The sequence below is a fragment of the Mauremys mutica genome, chromosome 1 (assembly GCF_020497125.1).
Source record: "Mauremys mutica isolate MM-2020 ecotype Southern chromosome 1, ASM2049712v1, whole genome shotgun sequence".
NCBI classification, from domain to species: domain Eukaryota; kingdom Metazoa; phylum Chordata; order Testudines; family Geoemydidae; genus Mauremys; species Mauremys mutica.
Genome location: NC_059072.1, coordinates 187,103,411 through 187,129,804, shown reverse-complemented (window position 1 = coordinate 187,129,804; position 26,394 = coordinate 187,103,411). Strand labels below are relative to the sequence as shown.

Genomic DNA, 26,394 nt, shown 5'->3' with positions numbered 1-26,394 from the left:
CATAAATGACAAATAGATTTTCGGAAACAAGAACAAATTTGAAACACTCAATATTGTTCTTCAAGAAAAGTGAAGTTTTAGTGAAGATTTCCAACCATCTAATGACAAACTATCTGTGCTGATTAAAAAATAAAACAAGAGAACAAGATCAAAATATCATGGATAATCTATATTTTATAATCACATCTCTTATGTTAATAATGCTTTAAATAACCACTTTAAGTAGTTATATAACAGAACATATTTTCCCCTAAATTGTTCTTTCCTACATTATCAGCTGAAAGGTTCAGTGACAAAAACCCTACTTTTCTGAATAACATAGTCGCTCATCTTATTAGGCAGAACAATGAAACTCATTAGCTGTTTGTATTACCTTTATTCCATGCAAGATTTCATTTAGTAGCTTAACTCGTTGATCTGTATTCTTCATTTGGCTTTTCTAGTTTAAAAAAAGAGAGCAATGCTTACAATTTTTTAAAAAACATCAGAGATTCAAACATACTTTGTGTACTTCAGACAGTGAACACTGCTACTACTCGATTATTGACTCTCTTGGGAAAAAAAAATACTTGTACTTAGGGTGACCAGATGTCCCAATTGTATAAAGACAATCCCGATATTTGAGCCTTTTTTTTAATATATGGGCTCCTATTATCCCCCCATCCTCTGTCCCAATTTTTCACACTTGCTATCTGGTCATCCTACTTAAACTGTACACCTTACATTGTCAAATGTACTTCACGTTCGGTGTCTGACATGTATTATACCCAATCAAATAATCCATTATATGATAAAAGGATTGGTATGTCCTCTCTAAGGCCTGGTCTACACTGGGGGGGGGGGCGGGTCGATCTAAGGTACGCAACTTCAGCTACGTGAATAGCGTAGCTGAAGTCGAAGTACCTTAGCTTGAATTACTTACCATCCTCACGGCGCGGGATCGACGTCCGCGGCTCCCCATGTCGACTCTGTACCGCCATTCGCGTTGCTGGAGTTCCGGAGTCGACAGGAGCACATTCGGGGTTCGATATATTGCGTCTAGATGAGACGTGATATATCGAACTCCGAGAAATCGATTGCTACCCGCCGATCCGGCGGGTAGTGAAGACATACCCTAATAGCACTTTTTCTTTAAAAAAAATCATCTTGATATTTTGTAATACTTCCTGCAGCATGACTACAGTAATAACTGCATTTCTTAGATTCTAATTAAAAGCTTCATAATTAGAGTTTCAGTTTTCAGTATTCTAGAATTACAAAATAGATTAATCTTAAAAATGCTTAAACATCTAAACTATGATTTATAAAAAAAATTGTGATGTTGATTCCTTAAAGTCTTGACTAGATTATTCACCATATTTTTCCATGGAGTAGTAACCATTTACCACTTGATCTTACTTTAATAGTCACTCACAAGGAGTCAAATCCTGCTCACCTACCACATGTACGTAGTCCCAAAAAACTGATTAAACTATTTCTGTGACAAAAGCAAACAGAATTTGGCCCAGTCTGATTTGTGAGATGTGAAGGAATACTTAGGTTAAAGAGCATATTTTGAAAAATAAATTCCTTTCCTCTGTTACTGATAACATCTTTGATTAGTAAAAACTGAATTTTTAAAAAATCCTCTTCTTACTATTTATGCTATATTTAATTGTGTATTTCACTCAACTTGCACAATGAAAACATGCTAGTCAGTTTCTCTTAGCATCTTTCACTCTCTGGTTATTAGGATACTTTGGCAGAACACTTTGGGTTGCAAAGAGTGGCCAAGATCACTGCACTCTCCCTCACCTTTCTTCTTTTCCTTTCACATCACTGACAAGATCTGTATGGTGAGGGGAACTTCTGTGTAAGAATCTGCCCTCCCCCTTCCTCCTGGTGGAGGTCAGCTGCTTCTGTGGCACTGTTTTCACAGACACATAGGCCAGACCTCTCCAGAGGTCCATGGCCCTCACTGCATGAGCAGCTGGAAACAGGGTATGCTGGGGAATACAAATAGCTTCCCTTATAGCCCTGTAAAGTTTCCTTGGAAAAGATAATAGTTTGCGGTGTTTTTATTCTTTCTGTGGAGCATGGGCAGCTGTGGCCAGGGGAAGTCCATGATAAAACAGTGCCAAAGGAAATGTGGTATCAGGGAGCCAGAGAGAGGGGTTCTGGAGGTTAGGATGTTGTGGAGGCAGGATTCAGAGTGGGTCGTGCAGCCTATTCTGAGTATTGGGGGACTAATCTGCCCCCCCCCCACCTCAATGGGATGGTGTAAGTCAGAGCATGAAAGTGAAATCTCTGTGAGAGGATCCTCACAAAGGTCTCTTTCCCTCCTGCACCTTTTAGTACAGACCATGGCCGGATAATTTCATCTCTGCTGAGGAAGGTCACTTATTCCACTTCCCAACCCCCACTTTAATTAATTATAGTAATCATGGAAAGGTTTGTAAAAGCTTTTTTGTTAATTAAACCTAGATTTAGGGCCTAAATCAACTGTGTATTATTAATTAAAATGTATTGACTTACTGGCACACTCACTTCTGTGACTAACTCTTGTCAGTATTTCACACTGTAAGCAGAGCGTCTGGTTTGTGGTGTTTATCTTTAGGCATATGATTTTTTTAAAAGACCCGCTCTTTACTGACAGAAGTGAAGGCATATAACACCTAGGTCAACATCCTATGCTCCTGGGGATTAACTCCCAAAAACATATGGGCTACCTGTCCTATTTCCTTTTCCTTCTTCACCCCTAAAGACAACTGTGAACAGGGAAAAGACTTAGGCCCAAATCAGTTGCTGACTCAAAAGCGCTTCGGATGCAAATGGGAAAAATCAGGAAAGGGTGTGGGGGGGAAATAGTTGCCTATATAAGACAAAGCCCTGAATATCGGGACTATCCCTATAAATATCGGGACTATCCCTATAAATTCAGGACATCTGATCACCCTATTTAGCACTCTACATGGGTGCAGCAGGTGTAGGATGCGGACCTTTGGATTTTTGACTTCCATTTTATTTAATAATAAGCTCCTGAAAACACACCTTACTATTTTGTTGGTATTTTAGTCAGTTTTAACCTAAAACCAGAAATCCTAACTATTGCCCCAAATTTGCCAACAATGAGTTGAATAGGATGACTTGTGTGTAAAGTTAAGCACATGCATAAGTGTTTGTAGGATCAGGGCCTATAACACTTCTATAGATAAACAAAATCTCTTCTCTTTATTGTTTTTTGTTTATAGATAAAGTTTAGTGATCTAAATATTGATTGATTAGCTATCAAAAGCTCCCCCTCCAACAAAGAGAGCTGTGACTTTGGTTATTTTGTGCCTACATTAGTTTTACACTCATGTTTAAAAAATCAGCTCTTCATTGTAACACCACAATTTTGCCAGCATTTACATTCAGATTTCTTACCCTCAGCTGTTTTACTTTTGCAGCAACAAAAGCATTTATAGGTATAACCAAAACGAGCACTGCAACACCTGCTAGCACTGATGGGCCCAGTTCTTGCCAGAGAAAGACTATAGCCATCAGGATCTGAAAAGGTGCTGACCATAGAAGGTTGAGGTTTACAGTCAGTTCCATAAGTTGTTGGGCATCTGCTGACATCAAATTAACAATTTCACCAGTTGTATATTTTCTCCGTGAAGAATTAGCTAAGCTTAAAGCCTGCAACAACAGCAAGAAACCAAAGTGTACGGTTATAAAATGAAGTAAAAAGATGGAGTAAAAAAGAAAGCATCTTTGCCTCATTTGCTATCACTACAGTACAGTAAATACTTTGTAGCTCACAAACTCCACATAGACCAGCTATAAAGATAACTTCTCTATCTCCAGCTTTGAGCTTTGTTAGCACCTAAGCTCCCTTGCCCTGAATGAGACAGGGCCCACTACATGTTTTACTACAATCTGGTATTAACTATGCACATATTTGCAGAGTTCACCTAAAACATCAGGTGAAAGTTATTTTAAAAAACCACAACAGTTCCTAAACTATTGTGCATACTGCAGCTTTCAGAGTAGCACTGCTGTGCCAAACCCAATTTTCACTAAAATGCTGAAGATCTCAACTTTCTCCCCTAGAGAGGAGATTTCCTGGCCAAAATTTCAGCTTTCTGCTCCCACCACTTCAATGCTAGAGCAATTTAAGGAAAGGTTGCATAAGTAGTTCTTATTTTTAAAAAAAGAGCTAGAGATGGAGGAGAATTCAGCCTTCTTTTTGCTCAAAAATGGATGAATCATTTTTGTTCAAACTTAACACCACATACATGCAGACACAGGCACAGCCCTCCGCCTTTACACACAAACCCAGGCTGGAAAATTTCAGGTTAAAAAAAAAAAAGTTTCAGAGAACAGTAAGCAAGTGAAAAAGGGGGTAGCTCCCAATCCCGCAACCTGCCCTGCGCTGGCAGACCCCTATATCTTCACAGATTTTGCACTGATGCAGCGCTTCCCCCATTTAATTGTAGGATGGGACTCTTAGAATGGAAACATGAAATTTTAACTTCAGCTGTTGCTAGTGTTCCCGTTATAGTTCAGGCATCTTTATTAATATTCTCATTAATCTACAACATCTTTGTTTTTGTAGCACTTCTTCTATTTTTCAAAACTGAGACAGTTGCCCTTTTTAGAGGTTAGGGGATAATGTCAGAAGAAGCAGTTACCTTTTTGTATAGCAGGCCAACAGCAGCAGTCTTAATTTTGACAGCGGTGAGCATATTGAAACGCTGGTATAACTGATGGACAAGTGTCTGCAAGACAACCACGACAAGAAGAGCAGTGGCATAGCCGTATCCCTTCCAGTGTAAATCAGAGTGATTTTCAAACAAAATTATCATTTCCCTAAAAATGAAGGAATACAAAGTTTTAAAATCTGAGCATTAATCAACAATATGCATCTGGCAAACGGGTTCAGTAAAATTGATTTATTTACAATCCGTGTAGTTATTATATCCACTTTGCACAGGTCGAAATGAGTCTAAAAGGTGCAAGACAGTGGAGAACTAGGATACTCAAAATGGGGGATGGATGGAAGAGCATTCATCTGTGTGCTACTGTGCTGCCTTTGAAACAATTCTCAAATGCTGTTTCACGGAGAGGGACGTTGCTGCTGATTTCACTGGTAACGGAGCACAAATACAGGGTGGTTAAAAAAAATCTACCTTTTTTTTGTTAGAAATATAGAATAAAAAAAAATCAGTATTTGCCAAATGGAAAAGGATAACAAAAATCAGAAGTCAAAATTAAGTTTTGTTACTAGCTTGAAAACAGACTACTACTAACGGGTGTAATAAACAATACAGAGCAGTGTTTCCTAAACTTGTTCCACCACTTGTGTAGGGAAAGCCCCTGGTGGGCTGGGCCGGTTTGTTTACCTGCTGCGTCTGCAGGTCCAGCCGATCGCAGCTCCATCGGCCCGCGCCACTTCCCGCAGCTCCCATTGGCTTGGAACAGCGAACCACGGCCAGTGGGAGCTGCGATCAGCCAGACCTGCGGATGCAGCAGGTTAACAAACTGGCCCAGACTGCCAGGGGGCTTACCCTACATAAGCAGCGGAACAAGTTTGGGAAACACTAATATAGAGTAATTGACGGTGTCATTCTAACATTTCCTTTCAGACAATCGCAGATACAGCTCTCAGCCAGGTTAATTTTTAGCACAAATTGTTCCATAGCTGAGGGTGGCAGCCGCAACAGTCTAAAGGTTAACACTAATCGCTTATGTTCATAAATTCTCTGATAACCAACCAGGTGAACAACTGTGTTAAACACCTTCCCTTTGTTGATAAAAATCACTTCCTTCTCTCCCATGGCAGAGTCATTTTCAGTCTTCAATTAAACCTGAATTGTAGTTATTATATCACAAAACTTCCATGCTTTTGTGACTGAGATGTAGGTTTTTCTTTTTGTTCAGCTGCTCCAGCAAACAAGAAAAATCTACATCTAAGCAACAAAAGCATGGAAGTTCAGAGTTTTGACTCTGAATTTAAGCTAACACTTAATATGTACCTTTTGAGTTAGTCTGAGCATCAGCCTTCAATTAGCTTTGCATTTCATTTCTTTTTAGTTCTTGATTCAGATTCTAAATTTTGAAATTCTTAAACACAGATTGCACAGTTGGGCTTCCCTTCGCATTTGTCACAGTTCCTGGGCTAACCACCCCTCTGATCCCCCTCTAAGTACACTCCCTCTCAGTTCTCAAGCCCCTAGCAGTTGCCTGCCTCTTAGGATGAATCACACAGTTCTCCCACTCTCAGACCAGGCATTGCACTGCAGTTCCCTGTGTATCAACCATGATTACCTTAGGGTTCCCACCTTGGTAATATTTAAAAACCAAACACTCCAACAAGAGTGTCAGATCCTCCCCTGCTCTGCCTCTTCCCCCGAGACCCCACCCCTGCCCTGCCTCTTCCCCCAAAGCCCCGCCCCGTCCACTCCTCTTTCCCCCTCCCCCAGTCACTCACTGCTTTTCCCCTCCTACCCCCCGCCACCCGGGTCAGAAGGGACTCGCCTGTGAAGCCAGGGCTGGGAGCTGCAGCTGCCTGATGCAGGTAGGGGGCGGCCCCAGCTGAATAGGGGCTGGCGCGAGCGATGACCCAGAGCAATCCCACCGCCCCCACCTGCAATAACTGGACTTTGGGTGTCCAGTTAGTAGATGTGACCGGATACCGTCAGGTCCCCTTTTCTACCAGACTTTCCAGTCGAAAGCCGAACACATGGCCACCCCAGATTGCCTCAGCAGGTCTGATGTACCTCCAGACCCTACAATTCTGTTCCTTCCAAGAATAATGACAGATTAGATCAGACAGTTTTTTTAAAGCAGAGTATTAATTATTAGAACAATAGATTTCTCTCTGAAATGTAATGGTCAAAAAAACAAAAAAACAAAACAAAACAAAACAAAGGCTACACTCTTGCCTGTCTGTTCCTAAGGCTTAGCATTCCATGGAAATGGGGAAAGCTCCAACTCTTTCAGATTTATCCTCAAAGTCTCTCTTACTGTCAGCCTGTCTCCCCTTGGGCAGCACCTGAAAACTAACCCCTCACTTCCTCTCCAGAGAAGGACTTTATAACCGGTTTGCAGTTTGTTGGAAATAGGACACAGGATCCTTGAGGGTAACACTTTGCCCCATTGTGTTTCAAGTGCCTGGATGTTCTTGTCTGGACAGCCATTGTATTGCCTTCATGCACAGACCCCACTGAATTTTAACATTTTAGGCATACGATAAACATTCCACTACCTCCAATGTAAGTTAAATCAATTCTGACATTCAGGAAATTCTAATAAATCCATGCTAGTTACACAGTAACTTTACCTCACTGCCCAGGTCACATACAGCATTCATAAAATTGCTACATCTCAGTATTCTTAGATCATTACATAGCAGTTTCATGACTGTCACAGCATTTTCACTTCAAGCATTTTTTAAAAAAGTTACCAGTCACTTCATAACACAACTGGGTATATTACCTGAATTATTAAATTTTAAAAATATAATTTCTTAGCTTGAACAAATACATTATTAGGGAGCATTTACAGTAAATCATGCTAAGCAGTAAAGTATTGTTCATGGAGTAATTGCTATATAGTGTATCTGCTCTGATTAAGTCATATAGGGGCTGTTTACACAGCTGACCTGAAATCTACTTCAGAGTCAAGATCTTATGAGACATCCTTGTTTGAGGAAAGGCTGATGAGCCTCCTTTCAATACATGACACACTAAGCTGCTACGTACAGTAAGTACATTTTAAAAACATACTTTGGTGACTAAAATGTCTCCTTCATTTCCTCCTCCTCCCCACAATGCTCTGCATTTTTTTTTTATTTTTAATAAGACATGTACTCATTTTCTATAATAAATAATCCTTCAGAGATACAGGTTGACAGCCCTGAGTGCAGGGGGGAAATTTGGCTAACTCCATGAGCCACTCTCTTTTCTGGTGGTTTCTACCTTGTGTTCCTAGGAAAGGAAACCTTCGCCCCACCTCTCAGGAGATGAGCCACTTCGAGTGTATTTGTATTTCCTTACTTTCTTCCTTGTTGCGTTGTATGGAAAAAGATAATTTGCACCGTGATTTTTTGATTTTTTTTTAAAGCTCCTGTAACTCAAGCTTCCCCCCAACACACACACACACTTTTAAATATTTCATTGTTTTCTTTAATACAGTAATAACATCTGATATTTCAATATCAATAGCAACATGGATTTGAGTGTCATCATATTCAGCCATGTAACACCACAAAGAGAGAAATGCATCTCTGCTGTCAATAGGGTTCATAATTCATAACTAATCCACATTTTTTTCACCTTATTAGCTCCTGTACTATGGTATATTTATTGATAGAATGCTATTTAGTTCTATAGATGTAATAAACAATCAGCCAAATATTTAAGAAAATATGCATGAAGGAAATTACAGATTCAAGTTAGAACTGTCAAACGGTGACTATCAATATTTGCATTTCAATAACTTCATGGGAACGGCTGCGTATAATCTGCTAGGACATGGGCTGGGTGGAATTCAGTCAGGGACTCATTTCTTAATGACCTAACATCTCAGCCTGTAAATATCAGAAGTATCTTTTGTTTATGTTGGTCACAAACTGGCATTAAAGCATTTTTAGAGGAAGTTTGTTAATCCTTCAAAAATCTTATAAAAATATGTAACGTGGATAATTTTAAGTTACCGAAACATTTCCTCTAATAAACCTTGCCACTAAAAAGTTGTGTTAGCAGAACTAAATTTCTTGATATTGGGAATCCTTTAGCTTCATTATTATTGCTGTCCTGAACACAAAATGGAGCACATTCAAAAAAACTTACTTCATTATCTGTGGACTCATGAAGGCCAGAATATCAGCTGCAACTTTCAGAATGGCAACTTTAATCAATAAAAATCTAAATGTTTGCCATAGAGGGTAAAGCAGAGATGGTTTCTGGAAACTTGCTTTCTCTGATATCACCCCTTTGTCACAAGGAGCCTGCCAATTTACAAAAGAGAGACACAAAATTAAGACGAAGATTTTAACACGAAAATGCAGAGTGTCACCCTAGAGCAATGGGCACACCTATGGTCCTGTGGAACATACTTCTTTCAACTCAGTGAGGGGGAAGGGTAGAAATATTTCTGTGCAAAAATAATTTAGACTATCTAGTAATCCTTTACAAAAGGGGGAATAAAGGTTCTGCAATCATCTTTCAGTATCACAAAAAGGCAATTTATTACCATGGGTAGGCCTTCAACAGAAAAAGTCTTCCTCAAAAATGAGAGTTGGAATGTACAAAAATCGGTTAGACGTGTTGGAGGAAGCCTTTTGTACTGTATATAGATCCAGATAAGTAAGATAAGCAACTCCCACTTTTTGCTTTACAGTGGGAGTTGTAGCAACTGCTTTATTTAAGGTTGCCTAAGAATGTCTATTCTAACGGTGTGATGTCAGTCACTAATTAACTTTCTAAAGCTTAACCTGGCACACTGAAATTTTCCAAGCTAAGTCTCTAATCAAAAATGAATATTCTGATAAAGTCTGAGCAAAAACAAATCTGCCCATCTTGGGTATTACAAGAGTGGGGTGGAGGGGGTACTTTCCACAAATCAGCTGGGGTTAGAAAGGTGGCATCCAGAAAAGAAATGTCCCTGTAAGGTCTGAAGCCTTTGGGAACCTAACTATGGGGCACAGCCCCAAGATCAGAGCTGCCAGAGCTCAACACCCTGCCGACCATATCATGCAGAAGCCAAAGTCCCCTATGATCTGATCATGACTGGCCATCAAGAAAAGTTTGTCTGCCTTATTGGGAACGGTGAGCATTGTGTGCTCCTAAGACTCTCAGGACAGAGGCTCTTCATATAGACTTCCATGGCATTCCTGCAGTGTCTAGCCCAGGGGTTGGCAACCTTTCAGAAGTGATGTGCCGAGTCTTAATTTATTTACTCTGATTTAAGGTTTTGCGTGCCACTAATACATTTTAACTTTTTTAGAAGGTCTCTTTCTACAAGTCTATAATATATAACTAAATTATTGTTGTATGTAAAGTTTTTTAAATGTTTAAGAAGCTTTATTTAAAATTAAATAAAATGCAGAGCCCCCCGGACCAGTGGCCAGGACCCGGACAGTGTGAGTGCCACTGAAAATCAGCTTGCGTGCCACAGGTTGCCTACACTGATCTAGCCAAACACGTAAAAAAAAAAAAAAAAAAAAGAAATCCATAATATGAAACTTCAAAAATAAACAAAAAACCCACAAACATCGACCACAAAACAACAACCCAGGAAATTTCATTAAAACATTACACTGAAGCCTGCTCTACACTACAAAATCTTACTAATGGTTTTAATACACTTTGCAGCTACACACACCAGTCCTTGCAATGGTGCACAAGTGTTGCCAGAACCTTATACAATTGTTTTTTGCTTAGAGCAGTGATTTTCAACCTTATTTCATTTGTGGACTCCTAAATTTCAAATAGAGGTGCGGACTCCTTTGGAAATTCAACCAGTAGTCCGCGGACCCCTACCATAGAAGTTTTAGACTGAAAATTGACTGAACAGAATTCAACTATAAATGTTGCATGTGCTCAGCACGGCATTTGATGCAGCGTAAGAAAGGGTGCTAAACTGTGGGCATATATGGTAATGACACCACTTCCCTTTTCTGGGAGCTGAAACATTGTATTTTTATAGTCATCTTTCACAGACCCCTTTAACATAGTCTGTGCAGGGACCCGCAGACAACAGGTTGAAAACCACTGGCTTCAAGCAAGACTCATTACCATTGCTAATGGGAGCTAAACATATACACTGAAGCACTTTTGTCTAGTATTCTGAACTAGTGCACCAATCAAGGGAGGTCAGACTCTATGGAAATCTATGGGGTGCTCTGAAGATATTTGATTTAAATCTTTACAAGAATTTAATTAAGTTTTGACAAGGATTTTTTGGGATGCCTAATATAAATTTAGAAAAAGGTAATGGTTAGTGATGTTACTTATTGCTATCATCATTACCTTTAATCCTTTTGTTGCCTTTAAGAGTTCCTTCCTCCAACGCTTTTCAAAGTTAGGACATACAGTATACGGAGAGTCACTTTCATTCAATTCAAACAGGTCCTCTCTTTCCAATGGTTTCTTGTAGCCTAAAGTTATTATTCTGAAAGGAAAATAATCACTTTAACAAGTGAACTATTACAAGAAACACAAAGCAGCCAAATCAAACAGGAATCCTAACTGAGAAGCTTTATACACATAATACAATACTTATAAATAAACTCTACATTCACAATAATAAATAGAGTATGTATAATATAAAAGGCAAAATTGTGGACGCCACCTAAAGTCAACTTGATATACTGAAACTGAAATCCCCAGACCTGAACACCCTCAATGAGGAAAACCTGCATTTCAGCATCCATTTGTAGTTATGAAGTTAAGGAGAATAAAAATTTCTAGTTATTTCAACAGCAAATCTTGTTAGTGACCGTCCACTTACGATGATCTACAGAGAAAATGTTTTTCTTTATAATAGGATTCCACTCTGCTGTGACTCATCCTTAACCAGGGTACTCGGGGACAAACAGAAATTGGGTTTTAGTATAAGTCTACAATAAGCTTACAACAGATCTTGATTTGTTTACATTTTGGGCCATATTATCTCCTTTGCTGTTAGAAATAGAAGAGCTGAAATGGGTGTAAATAATGGTTGTAATCACCCTGAACCCACAGGAATCCTCTCACAAGAACAATGAAAGGAACCTGTAGGTTTTGGGGGCATGACTGGCTGGACAGGGGGTAGAGCAACCAAATGGGAAAATCTACAAAAATGAAGGCTGATGTCAAAGTCAATTAATTTTTTAAGAAAGTTCCAAAAGTCTGGAAGGCAACAGAAATGAATCAACCAGATGTCACCGCATAGGTCTACCGGGGTCCCAACATGGCAAGATTAAGGCATACATACTTTAAGTCATTGCTTAGAGTCCCAACTCCTGCAGTCACGTGGTGAGATCAGAATTTCAGCATTCATTAAAAAAAAAAAGTTTCTAGACTTCAGGTATTCAAAGAAAATTTTGAAAAAGTGACATGAATATAACGGTACCTGTCTGAGTCAGGAGAGAACCTGAAACAATACCTCTACGAGCAGTGAACTGCCACACTGGTCTCAATTCTGAATTCTGGTGCTTCCCCAAAAGACAGATGAGTCCATTGAAGGGCCCATTTTGGGTTGTGCCTAAAGCCCCAGATTGCCTTCATCTCATTCTGGGTCCCATGGAAGCATGATGAAATGTTATGAGTTAGTTATATAATAATCAGTTTGAGATTTCCCAGTTCAGACTGCAGAAGGCTAATATTATTTAATCCCTAAGTGTCCTTTACTGGAGAGACACGGTGGGTGAGGCAATATCTTTTATTGGACCAACTTCTGTTAGTCAGAGACAAGCTTTTGAGCCCCACAGAGCTCATCTTCAGGTCTGGGAAAGGAACTCCTAGCATCATAGCAAAAATGCAAGGTGGAACAGATACAGACAAACAGCTTAAACTCCCTCATAGATTTCCACCACAACTTGAACAACCACCACCTGTCCATTAAACTCTCCCTGGAACACACTCACACTAGAATCAATTTCCTGGCCACCATCATCACAGGAAATAAACAATGGAACCTTCAGATAACCATATAAAAGAAAACCACGGACCCCCACACGCACATTCATAGATCTAGTAGCCACCCCAAACACACCAATAAATCTGTTACCTACAGCCATGCACTCAGATACCACTGAATATGCTCAGAGGAGAAAGTCACAGATATAGACCTAAACACACTTAAAACCACCTCTGCCAAACAAGGACACTCCACCAGAGAAGTAGATCACATCATGGAACAGGCCACCCAAAAACCCTGCGAGAACCTGCTTCAATACAGAAATAAAATCCCCTCTGATTACACACCCCTAGTCATCACATACTACCCCACATTGGAACCCAGATGGTGTATCATCAAGCAACTACAACCCATACTCGATGGGGATCCCATCCTGAAAGAAATCTTTCCTGAATGCCCCTGCTTCTGGCTTTCAGATAACCTCCTGACCTCCCCAAGCTCATCATCAAAAGCAAGCTCCCTGCAGACCAGGACACACAAACTCAAAGCAGCACCAGACTTTGCCTGAACAGCCGATGCAAAACCTGCAGACATATCTCCACTGCTACAGTGATCAACACCCCCAACAACACACCTTTCAAGATCCAGGGATCCTATACATGCCTATCACAACATGTAGCATACCTCATCCAGTGCACTAAGTGCCCCAATAACAACTATGTGGGTGAAACCAGACAATCACTATGCCCTCAAATGAACTCACACAGGAAAATGATAAAAGACAAAAACATCCCATCACCTGTGGGTGAATACTTTTCACAAAGCGATTTCTGACCTCTCAGTTCTCATCCTCAAAGGAAAGCTCCACTACACTTTCAAAAGACGAGCCTGGGTTCTTAAATTAATTACTCTGCTAGAGACAAAAAATCATGGACTGATCAGAAACGCTGGATTTATGGCTTATTACAGTGATGGCCAAACTGTGGCTCACGAGCTGCATGCGGCTCTTTTACAGTTAAAGTGCAGCTTGCGGAGCCCTCCATGCCCCCATCCCATTTTCCACCTACCAGGCCCAGGAAGGGAGGGTGGAGGAAGCTCCAGACCTCTGCCTTGCAGCAGAGTGGTGGGGTAGGGGCTTTTGCCCAGGGAGTGTATGGGGAGACTTTGGCATACCAGTAAATGCTTGAACCACTATGGCTTATTGTTCAAGGTAGCCTAGTCAGCAAGCTGTAAATTGGCTATTCAGCAATCTCAGCTTGACCAAGGCAGGAGGGGAGGGAGTTTTGGGTGCCACGGAAAGGGCAGCTTGTCCTTCCTGATAAGAATTGTGTTGAAGTTGCTTATACATGCGTTTTCAAAGAGCAGGATATGCCCCAGGAATGTCTATTGAGGTCTCAAGGCTGCAAGTTCTGGAAAAACCATACCTGGTTATTAGGGGGAGGGATAGCTCAGTGGTTTGAGCATTGGCCTGCAGAACCCAGGGTTGTAAGTTCAATCCTTGAGGGGGCCACTTAGGGATCTGGGGCAAAAATCAGTACTTGGTCCTGCTAGTGAAGGCAGGGGGCTGGACTCAATGACCTTTCAAAGTCCCTTCTAGTTTTAGGAGATTGGTATATCTCCAATTATTTTTTTTATTATAATAATCAGAAGGAGCCTCTTGCTTGATCATTGAAACTGCTTACTTAACAAGGTTTCTTTAAGAGACATGTCATTCTATTACTAATGTATAAATAAGGGGACTCATTTGGGGACTGGTCTCTCCCTCTGGATGCATCTTCTGTTCCCCACCAGCAGACAGGCTGCCACTGTGCCACTTAAGAGCCACACTCAGCTTTGGTAATTATCAAGGGTTGGGGGTGTTTCACTAATCTTGTTGCGGGCGAGTTTAAGTGCTTGAGACTAGTAAAGTTTAGCTTTAAGTGAAAGCACTCTTGTGTCGTCCTGTTTGTGCCAGCCATCTATCAGTTGGATGGCCATGTCTCCTCTGATTTATTTCCTGACACCTCCTCGCACAGAGTAAAAGTTACCAAGTGCTTTGGGTTGAAAGAACCCCGGGTAACATGAAGAGAAGGGTCTTGGGCCTTCAACCCCACAGGACACACTTCCCGGGGCTCGGGGCTTCAGCAGGAGCAGGGGTGGAGAGGGGGCTTCAGCTTGCTCGGCCCGTCCCTGGCAACTGGGGTGGCAGCGGGCTGCCCCCCACCCAGGCCCTACTGACAGGGGCCGAGTGAGCCAGAGCCCCCCTGTACCTCCCAGCATGTTGAGCCCCTGACCCTGGCAGCTGAGCCAGGGCAGGGTGCAGGCTGCCACTGCCTCCCAGCTAGGCGCTCCCAGGCAGAAGTGGCTCCGTCCCACTCCCCACCTGGCTGCCAAGGAGAGCAGCCGAACATGCTGGGGGGGGACATGTGGGGAGAGAAGGACAGAACCTCCCCCCACAGGTAACATTGCGGGAGGAGGAGTATGGCAGCCCCGGACTGGGCACAGAGCAGGGGGTAACTTGGGGGAGGAGACACGTGGGGCGGTCACGTGTCCTCCCCTTTAGATTGTGCTCCACCAGTTTGGGGAGGCATGAGTCATCTATGCCCACCTTGTCTCTCTAATATCCTGGGACTGAGAAGACTGCAACTACACTTTACTGGAGAATAATACATGATTTATTTAAAACGTTGTCTACTAAGACAACATTTTAAATAAATCTTTTAGGGCTCTTCAGTAAGGACACTTAGAGTTTAAATTGCAACAAGTTGTGAGGAATTATTTTACAGAAATCCTAAGAAGCTCCCGCAAGGAGATTATAGCATATATGCGTGTATATAAAGCACAGGTAACCTTTTCCATCACCAAGTTTTGCAGAGGCAGACAAGAAAATCAAAACCTTAAACAAAATTTGGACCTTTCTATTTTTGAAGAAAGTTGTGAACTTAATATTCATAAGTCTATGTCTGTGATAAACAGGAGTTATAAATTTTATGCAAATTGTGTGAGAACTGAAAACTTTAACTTGCAACATTACTGTATTCAAGACCATGGATTAAATCCTGGGTCCACTGACATCAATGACAAAGCTCCCATTAACTTTAATGGAGTTAAGTTTTCACCAATGTGAAAGCTTGAAATTAGGCTAAGCAAAAAGAATCAGATACTAAAGTTTAAGAATATTACCATAGTAATGTAGAACAGAGCAAAAAGCAACTGTTACTTGTAAACTGACTTTAATCATATTATTAATATTCTTCTCTCTCAGGACTATAGGCTTACACTATACACTTACATGCCTTACTGTTTATTTTGACTGACAGTATTTCCAAACGAAGCACATGATGTAGAAGAAGTGCTAATAATGAGTAACAGTCAGGAGACAAAACATGTGAAGTTGCTTGAAATATCCTACTGAATGTTAAATGACAGTAGGCAGCCCAACCTGAAGTAGCTGAGCTTTCAGTTCATATGAAGGTATGCTATACCTAAGGAGGAGAGGGTTCTTTTAATCACTTGTTTAGAATGACACATGACTTGGAGGGAAGAAGAGAACAAACATTAAAGAAGAATACACAGGAAATTAGTCATATAACTGATTAACAGGGTTACTTGGCTAATTCTCTGTAGGTCACACTAAAATATTTACTCTTGTAATTGTATTGCCACACACAACACTGGGAAACATACGCGTCTATTTTCTAATGAAGGTGATCTTGTGATTAGCTCCCACTGACTTAGAGCACTTTATAACTGTTAATTAAAGTGCTAAACATTATCTGTTTGTTACTATTAAGAATCAGGCAACCTAAAACATTAGTATGTGTCTAGAACTACAGGACCAATACATTAGGAAGTAATTGTTAAGAAGTGACTTATAGTAATTGTAAACTCTGGCTTTAGAACACTGTTTTGATAGCACTCTCATTCTGGATTAAAATGCCAAGCTGCATGAATGGATGGAATGCTTGTATGACTTGTGCCTAAACCAACTGTGCATAAGCACTAATAAATAACTTAAATTCTCACCTGCTGTACCAGGAATATGTTATCTTACTGAAGAAGGAAGCATTTTCTTCAGGACTGCATTTCTATTAATAAAAATAAACCAAACACAATTCATGTTATTTGAAGGGCAGAGGGAAATGAATCTGTACTTCACATTTTTTCTTAGAAAATTAGGCATTAAGAGATCCATTCTCCCTTGGATCAATGTTAATGTGAGTTAAATTTATAGATCTCAGATAATAAACTCCAAGTTCAGTACACAAAGTTGTAACTAAAAATAAATTTGCTTCATATTTAATATTTCAGTGACATAACCTATATTTTCTAGGAAACACAAAAAACTAGACCTGAATACTAGAATTTATTGCTATGATTATCTGTTCATCATGACCCAGTGCCACACCTATTTCTCCTTCTCTCTTTAACACAGAAGACACATGGAATGAGAGAGAGGTTTAAGGCTACTTGATTCAATGGGCTGTACGTGCCTTTAAGCAGGAATGAGAAATGTTGAAATAAAGTTGTCAGGAAGAGAAACATTAAGGTATGGAACAATGGGTCCACTTAAGCTAATGGTGGGACATTAGCAGGAGATCGGTAAGAGTTAATAAGAAAATAACATGTGTGTGTCTAGCCCCAGGTAAACTTATCAATCTGCTCCCTTTATCTTGTTAAGTTTGCACCCTTTTCATCTGTATAAATAAAGTAGGTTAAGCCTTGCATGGCACTCACACATTATCTGGGTGTATTAGCAGAGCTCTTTGCTAATAAAACAGAGTGGTCTGACAAATTGTGAGTCCTGAATCTAACTTTTTGACACAAGCAACACCAAATAATCAATGATAATCCAAGAAACAGACTAATTAAAGATCTCCTTTTTTAAAAATATCTTCCCATATGTAATTCTCAAATAAAGAAACTCACCCTCCATAAATTGTTAATATCTGTAAAGGTTAATTAGTATTGCTGGATTATAAATATTGTACATTTATTATTCAAGTGCATGATACAAATCTGAAGTAATCAGCCTTTCTCTTACTATTGGCCCAGTCATGCTCCCATTTCTATATGTAGCAAAACTGTGATGGACCTTAACAGGAGATGCATAGGACTCCACAAGAAAACACTTAAAAGGAAGACCCACTGAGCCAAACTCTGAACTGATATTCATCCCTTCCCTTCCCATTACTTCAAAGGATGTATGTTGGAACAAATTTGCAGCACTGTCTCATACCAGTCACTAACATTTTCACTTTCTGACACTGACCCTATTTAAAAGCAATAACCTGAAATCTAATCAAGTTAAAAGTACTTTTAGATATTACACCTGTTCCAGAGTTCCCCTGCCAATCTTTGTGCTTTTATAAGCACATTTTCCTATTTTTGTATTTTTCACCCTTCACTGTATTAAAGCCTCAAAACAATGGGAATCACTATTTTTTCAATTATAATAATATTAGGTGTTACTTTTGCTACTAGTTAATAAAAACATCTGATTTTTGTTGTTCAGTTTTGTTACACAGCATTACCATTCCTAGCTCATGGAGGTGCTCTTCAATGAGCCAAGTGATATGGTGACTTAAGCAACAAGATACCCTTTAAGCCCTATGAGTTGTTTTGAATTTTTCAAATTAGGGAATTTTTCCAATTTGGGGAGTGAGGAAGGGGAAACTGAGAGAATTATCTGAAGTGAAGGCACTTTCTGATGATGATGATTAAGGAAATGTTTCGTTGCTAACTTTTTATATTTGTAATACACATAGACCCTTAATGGGGTTGACTGAGTCTCCAAAGTTGCAGTCCAATCAAGAAAATCATTGCTCAATTAAAACTTTCTAAAAATATTTTATCTAGAGGCAACAGCACTTTTTACTAAGGAAAGAGGACATATTCTGAGTGCAGATTTTACCATAATACTAACGATTCAGTGTTATCATCAAGGTAGATTGATAATCACAGATTTAAATCATAATTTAAATCAGCAAGAAAGAAATCTTCATTTAAATAACTGATTTTAATCTTGCTTTGCATTTGTATTTTTTAGTTATTTTCCTAAAGACTGATTCTCATTGGTTGGTAACCATTAAAACATGTTGATTTGCAACTAAATATAGCCTTCACACTAAATTTGGAGCTTCTTTTTGTTAACCAGGAGGACACACTATATCTATACACTTATTTGAGGAATTATATAATTTAATTTATTTTTATTTAGATTCTTAAATATTACATTTATTATTTGATAAACTGGTGAGTGATGCTTTTTTCTTTTTACTAGATGATGTTTAATTTTTTCTCGTATGTGATTTGTGTCAAGCTGTAAATTACAATTTAATCAGAAATGCACAAAAACACCATTGAAAATGTTTCAATTGTTAAATAAAATTACCGGTACCTTAAATGAGCTGGATAAATAAGAAAAAAGTTTATCAACGTTTATTAAATCATGCTTGTCATTTAAAACTAAATGATTTCTTAAACAACCAAAGTAGTATCTGTAGTCAGTGAATTGAACTGACATGTTCTTCAAGATTTTAGAACCAGTAGATCACATCCTCATGCACCTAGTTTTTATTCAAAGAATGGAAGAGGAAAACAAGCTTTGCATTTTCAACTCCCAGCTGGTTTCTTAATTTTTTAAGTGAACTAGTCATTGAATTTAACAGGTTGAATAAAGTGAAATAAGGAAAATATACTTTGCCCCTGAAAAAAAGCTACTGCTGTCAAAAGCTAGTTAGCTTTACAAACTCTGGTTGCAGGTGTTTCTCCAGTGACTTACACCATGCCAATGGTTTGATTTTCTTTACAATGTGGCAGTCAACAGGTACTGCTTATTTTTTTAAAATTTAATTTAAATTATTTTAATGTATTATAATGTTTTAGGCCATAACATATGCATTCATTTCACACCAGTCTCTCACTTCAGCCTGCACATCCTTTTACATGTGTACCACTCAGGCCCTGATACTATAATTCTAATCTAAGAGTGTAAAGTGTTGTTGTTTTTTTCTTCCATATTAAAGTATCACCTCAGGTCCCATTGTGTTAAGCACTGTTCAAACATGTAGTGAGAGACCATCTCTTCCCAAAAAGGCTTACAATTATACAAACAATACAGAAAAGGGATGAGAAGGGAAAGAAACACAGAAATGAAGCATCCTCTTGTTGATTTCTCTCACTCTGAAATCAATTTACATTCTGTTCATGGGATTTTACTTATTCTAATACTAACCTGAGGGAGAAACAAAGAGAATGTACGGGGAGGAAAGAAAATACACAGGACAGGGAGAATCCTAAAAAGAGTGAGAGCAGGAAAGATTTATCAAAGTGGAGGAAGCAAGAAGTGCAAGGTTCCTAGCATGTTTTGTTTTGTTTTTTTGGAGGGAGGGGGTTAGGGTACAGGGGTGGAATGTTACAAGGCCTCCCAAAGAAAGGTGATTGGAGTTATCAGAGTGAAGGGAGCAAGAAGTGCAAAGTACCTCGGATAAACAACTGCCAGAAGAAAGAGGATGTGAGACTCACTTGGACCTGACACAGTCCTAACCCCTATTTCCAAGCCGGTATACTTAACTAAGCCACATTTTAAAGAGCCCTCAGAAGATTGTCCCTATCGCACGATCACCTTTCTCCTACCCCCGCCCCCCCCCCATTCTTTTAACTCTTGATTAGGACCTTTTTACTTCCGCGCACTCCCCCTCCCCAGTTTGATCTTCTAAAACGACCAGGTTTCCGTTTAAAAATGGGACCACGAAGCCCGAGATCCTGCCTCCAGCAGTGATTGCATGTAACTGCTCCAAGGAAACCGCTCGACCAAGCAGCCATCAGGTGACTTTAGCCGGCCGGCTGGGACACGCTCAGACCCGGGGCAGGCAGTGGGAGGGGCGGGTCTGTGCACCGTACACAGCAGCTGCCAGGCGAGCGGACGGAGGGGAGCAGCCCAGGCCAGGCGGCTTTCGCACAAGCTCCCCGCCCTGTCCGCTGCCCGCCGCCGGGCCCCATCCCTGCCCGGGGAGAGCGGGGCTCAGTCTCCAGCCGGGCTCGCCATGGACCCCCCCATCCAGCGGCGCCCGGCCGGGCCCCCCGCCAGCCCGGCGGGGCCGCGTTACCTTCTGGCTGAGCGGAGGGAGGCGCTCGTAGGAGCCGCCCCCTGCCCCGCGCAGGGCCGCCGGCATGATCCCAGCGCGCCCCGCCAGCCCGCGGGCGCTCGCGGTGTCCCCTGGGCGCGGGGCAGGGCGGCGGCAGCAGCAGCCGGGGCCGGAGGCAGCTCGGGGAACCTGGGAGGAGCTGCCCGCAGGCACCGCCCAGCCCCGCGGCTTGGCCCCAGCCCCGCGCAAAGCCGTCGCCGCACTCCGCCCGCAAGCGACGGAAGGGTCAGGTCGGGTCAGGGGGCGGAAAGCAGCCGCCGCCGCCGCCTGTTCCCGTGTCCCCGGGGCTGAGAGGCAGAGCCCCGAGCCCCTGGGAGGGAATGGGAGCGCTGGGCATTAGCAGCGGGTGCCCCTGCCTAGAGCCGGGTGCTGGCTGGCTGCGCGGGGGGAGCACAGGCAGGGTTTAGAGGCTAACTGATTACCATCCACTTTTGTATATGAGGGGTAGCCGTGTTAGTCTGGTTCTGTAGAAGCAGCAAAGAATCCTGTGGCACCTTATAGACTAACAGACGTTTTGCAGCATGAGCTTTCGTGGGTGAATACCCACTTCTTCAGATGCAAGAAGAAGAAGTGGGTATTCACCCACGAAAGCTCATGCTGCAAAACGTCTGTTAGTCTATAAGGTGCCACAGGATTCTTTGCTACTTTTGTATATGACACCCAAACAAGACTTGTATGCCAAAGCCTTTACCAGCTGTATCCACCCCAGGTTTACTTGATGAGTGATCTGTATTAGTGGGTGATTCGTAGCAAATAATAAGCTCTTTACCAATGGCATTTTGTCCGATTGCCACTTACCACAGCAAAGTGGAAGCACCATCCATGTTGCTGGCAGATGACACTGAAACCTCAGGGCTCTAGTGTTAATATGGGTGCCATCTGATATTGTTAGATCTATGGAATCCACTCAGCACACAGGTAGTCATATTACATTTAGACATATGAATTTGCTTATGGAGATGATAATAATGTTAACACTCACATTACTCAACCTTCTGAAAGAAATGTGTGATAAAGACCCAGTTGAAGAGAGACAAAAAATATTTATGCAAGAAACTTAAAACAATGGATTGTTTTAATGTAAATAACTTCCTATAATCCCAGTTTCATAACACCAAATTTGTGTGGAAAATGGGTACTTTTAGGACTAAACTGAGTGATGTCCCTCAAAATGAGATGTTTGACATATATTTCCACTACTTAGAAGGAACTCTTGAGCTGTTTTTCTGCAAATGTCTTCACATTCTTCAGATGTATTGTACAGTGCACTATGATTCTGTTTGAACACTTACTTTTTACCTAAACATACTCTCTTTTGGGACACACGTTTGGGTATGCAGGCCCATCAAACTAGACATATGATAAAAATATCATCACATACTGTTTTGCATGCAAATCTTGTTCCCAAACAAACATTTTGTCTTTTCATGAGACTGGCTGTCTCCGCAGGCATGATTTGATGTGTGATTTTTTTATATTGAAGTCCTTTATTAAAGTGCCTAGCAGCTATATTTAGCCAGCTTTGTACAAGAGAAGAGAATATTAGAAGTAAAACTGAGGGGAGCAGAGTGGCAATTGGAGATGTTATCTCACGACATACAGCAAAAGGTTCCAAAAACATACCACTTCATGGTATCAAATAAAAGCAGCTAAAGAAAATAAACAACTGTTTATATGAAATGAAATTACAAACACAGTCCCCATGATAAAAAAAATACATTTAAATGAATCTTCTCTAGGTGCATATTTTAGGGTATTGACATTTTTACAAATACAAATCACTTATGTTGGTAAATTTCCTTCATTTTAGCACTGTACTTTTAGGGTGAGACTCTGTGCTCGAGCTCTAAGTTTTGGTCAAATTAACTACTTATTAAGTGGAAGGCACTGTTTTAGATATGTCACTAGGTAGCTTCAATTTAAATATTAAGTGTGGGATTTTGACAAACACGTGAGCCTGGTCTACACTACGAGTTTAGGTTGAATTTAGCAGCGTTAAATCGAATTAACCCTGCACCCATCCACACAACGAAGCCATTTACTTTGACATAAAGGGCTCTTAAAATCGATTTCTGTGCTCCACCCCGACGAGGGGAGTAGCGCTGAAATCGACATTGCTGATTCGAATTAGGGTTAGTGTGGACGCAATTTGACAATATTGGACTCTGGGAGCTATCCCACAGTGCACCACTGTGACCAATCTGGACAGCAATCTGAACTTGGTTGTACTGGCCAGGTAGACAGGAAAAGCCCCATGAACTTTTGAATTTAATTTCCTGTTTGCCCAGCGTGGAGAGCTGATCAGCACAGGTGACCATGCAGAGCTCATCAGCACAGGTAACCATGCAGTCCGAGAATTGAAAAAGAGCTCCAGCATGGACTGTATGGGAGGTACTGGATCTGATCGCTGTATGGGGAGACGATTCCATACTAGCAGAACTACGTTCCAAAAGACAAAATGCCAAAACATTTGAAAAAATCTCCAAGGGCATGATGGAGAGAGGCCACAATAGGGACTCAATACAGTGCTGTGTGAAAGTTAAGGAGCTCAGAAAATCAAAGAAGCAAACGGACACTCTGGGGCAGAGCCACAGACATGCCACTTCAATGCTGAGCTGCATGCAATTCTAGGGGAGGCTGCCACCACTACCCCACCCCTGACTGTGGATTTCGAGGAGGGGGTACTCTCAGCCATGCCTAAGGATTTTGCAGACAGGGAAGATGAGGAGGAGGAGGAGGACGAGCTTGAGGAGAGCACACAGCACACCATTCTCCCCAACAGCCAGGATCTTTTTCTCACCCTGACTGAAATAGCCTCCCAACCCTCCCAAGGCAGTATCCCAGACCATGAAGCCAGAGAAGGGACCTCTGGTGAATGCACCTTTGTATATATAAAACATGGTTTAAAAGCATGCGTTTTTTAATGATTAATTTGCCCTGAGGACTTGGGATGCATTTGCAGCCAGTACAGCTACTTGAAAAGTCTGTTAACATGTCTGGGGATGGAGCGGAAATCCTCTAGGGACATCTCCATGAAGCTCTCCTGGAGGTACTCCAAAAGCCTTTGCAGAAGGTTTCTGGGCAGGGCAGCCTTATTCCATCCTCCATGGTAGGACACTTTACCACACCATGCATGTAGCAAGTAATCTGGTATCATTGCGTGACAAAGCCTGGCAGCGTATGGTCCCGGTGTTTGCTGGCATTCAAGCAACATCCGTTATTTATCTCACTGTGTTATCCTCAGGAGAGTGATATTGTTCACGGTAACCTGGTTGAAATACAGGAATTTAATTAAGGGGACATTCAGAAGTGGCCGTTCCTATTGGGCTGTTTGCCTGTGGCTGAAAAGAAATCCTCCCCGCAGTTAGCAAAGCTGGGATTGGGGGGTGGGGATTGGCACTGAGCTGTTCGCCTTTGGCTAGCAGGGATCTTCCCTGATACCAGCCATGCGGTGGGGGGAGGGGTAAAGCGATCATCCCAGAGTATTGGATGGGGGGGTTAGTTTGGTTTCTGCTGCTGCACGTTAACACAAAAACCGCAGCACTCAACGGGCTTTGCTTGGTATGGGAAAGGAGGGCGCTGCTTTTATGAAGGTTGCAGAAGCCGAAAGACTATGGCTTACCATGGCCACATGCAAGCTGAATTCTGTTGCCCGGCCCTGCGTCTGTGATCTCTAACACCAAAGCCACATGCACTCAATATTAAGATGCAAAATGCGACCTTGTACCAAAATCACATGTGCTATGTAATGCGAATAGTGTTGTTCACCGTGAAAGAGTATACCCATTGTTCTGTAAAATGTATCTTTTTAAATACTTCTCTCCCTTTTTTCCCTCCTGCAGCTGCAAATTTTTCAAGCCTCCCTCCTCCATCCTGGAGGCTATATCAAATAAGGCAGTGAAAAAAACACATGAAATGTTCTCTGAGATCATGCAGCCAACCCGCAATGAAAGAGCTCATCTGAATGAGTGGAAGGACACAGTATCACAGTACAGGAAAGCGGCCAATGAACGTGAGGACAGGAGGGATGAACATGAGGACAGAAGGGACGATCGAGATGAGAGGTGGTGTTAGGAAGATCAGAGCAGGCAGGGTGCAACGCTGGGGCTACTGCTGGATCAAACGGACATGCTCTGGCATCTCGTGGAGCTTCAGGAACGGCAGCAGGATCACAGAGTGCCGCTGCAGCCCCTGTTTAACCACCCTCCCCCCTTCCCAAGTTCCACAGCCTCCTCACCCAGACACCCAAGAACACGGAGGGTGGGGGAGGCTCTGTGCACCCTGCCACTCCACCCCAGTGGACAGCTCAAGCAACAGAAGGCTGTCATTCAACAAGTTTTGAAGTGGCCTTTATCTTCTCTCCTCCCATACCCCACCCTGGGCTACCTTGTCAGTTCTCTCCCTATTTTTATAATCAGTTAATAAAGAATAGATGGATTTTAAATGATAGTGACTTTATTTCCTTTGAAAGCAAGCTGTGATCGAAGGGGGGAGGGTGGGTGGCTTACAGGGAATGAGTCAACCAAGGGGGCGGGTTTTCATTAAGGAGAAACAAACAGAACTGTCACACCATAGCCTGGCCAGTCATGAAACTGGTTTTCCAAGCTTCTCTGATGCGCAGCGCTTCCTGGTGTTCTCTTCTAATCACCCTGGTGTCTGGCTGCGTGTAATCTGTGGCCAGGCAATTTGCCTCAACCTCCCACTCCACCATAAACATCTCCCCCTTACTCTCATAGAGATTGTGGAGCACACAGCAAGCAGCAATAACAATGGGGATATTGGTTTGGCTGAGGTCTGAGCAAGTCAGTAAAGTGCACTAGTGACCCTTTAAATGTCCAAATACACATTCTACCACCATTCTGCACTTGCTCAGCCTATAGCTGAACAGCTCCTGACTACTGTCCAGGCTGCCTGTGTACGGCTTCATGAGCCATGGCATTAAGGGGTAGGCTGGGTCCCCAAGGATAACTATAGGCATTTCAACATCCCCAACGGTTATTTTCTGGTCTGGGAAGTAAATCTCTTGCTGCAGCTGTTTAAACAGACTAGTGTTCCTGAAGACGCGAGCGTCATGAACCCTTCCTGGCCATCCCACGTGGATGTTGGTGAAACGTCCCTTGTGATTCACCAGTGCTTGCAGCACCATTGAAAAGTACCCCTTTCGGTTTATGTACTGGCTGTCCTGGTGGTCTGGTGCCAAGATAGGGATATGGGTTCCCTCTATCGCCCCACCACAGTTAGGAAATCCCATTGCAGCAAAGCCATCCACTATGACCTGCACATTTCCCAGAGTCACAACCTTTCGTAGCAGCAGCTTAATGATTGCTTTGCCTACTTGCATCACAGTAGCCTCCACAGTAGATCTGCCCACTCCAAATTGATTCCCGACTGACCGGTAGCTGTCTGGCATTGCAAGCTTCCAGAGGGCTATTGCCACTCGCTTCTCAACTGTGAGGGCTGCTCTCATCTTGGTATTCTTGTGCTTCAGGGCAGGGGAAAGCAAATCACAATATTCCATGAAAGTGCCCTTACGCATGCAAAAGTTTTGCAGCCACTGGGAATCGTCCCACACCTGCAGCACTATGCGGTCTCACCACACTGTGCTTGTTTCCTGGGCCCAGAATCTGCATTCCACAGCATGAACCTGCCCCATTAACATCATGATCTCCAAAGCACC

At 41.9% G+C, this 26,394-nt stretch overlaps 1 protein-coding gene across 1 annotated transcript in view; it reads right to left on the bottom strand.

The window, feature by feature from the left end:
• LOC123361926 (multidrug resistance-associated protein 1-like) overlaps nucleotides 1-20,783 on the bottom strand; it is a 56,543-nt gene extending 35,760 nt beyond the window's left edge. The window contains exons 1-7 of the mRNA XM_045002147.1: nucleotides 20,679-20,783; nucleotides 16,594-16,655; nucleotides 10,998-11,139; nucleotides 8,817-8,974; nucleotides 4,656-4,833; nucleotides 3,406-3,660; nucleotides 374-439 (exon numbers count right to left, since the gene is read on the bottom strand). Of these exons, the coding sequence (XP_044858082.1) occupies nucleotides 374-439; nucleotides 3,406-3,660; nucleotides 4,656-4,833; nucleotides 8,817-8,974; nucleotides 10,998-11,139; nucleotides 16,594-16,655; nucleotides 20,679-20,744 (927 nt within the window). The 5' untranslated portion in view covers nucleotides 20,745-20,783. The remainder of the gene's footprint in view (nucleotides 1-373; nucleotides 440-3,405; nucleotides 3,661-4,655; nucleotides 4,834-8,816; nucleotides 8,975-10,997; nucleotides 11,140-16,593; nucleotides 16,656-20,678) is intronic.
• Nucleotides 20,784-26,394: the final 5,611 nt, after the last annotated feature.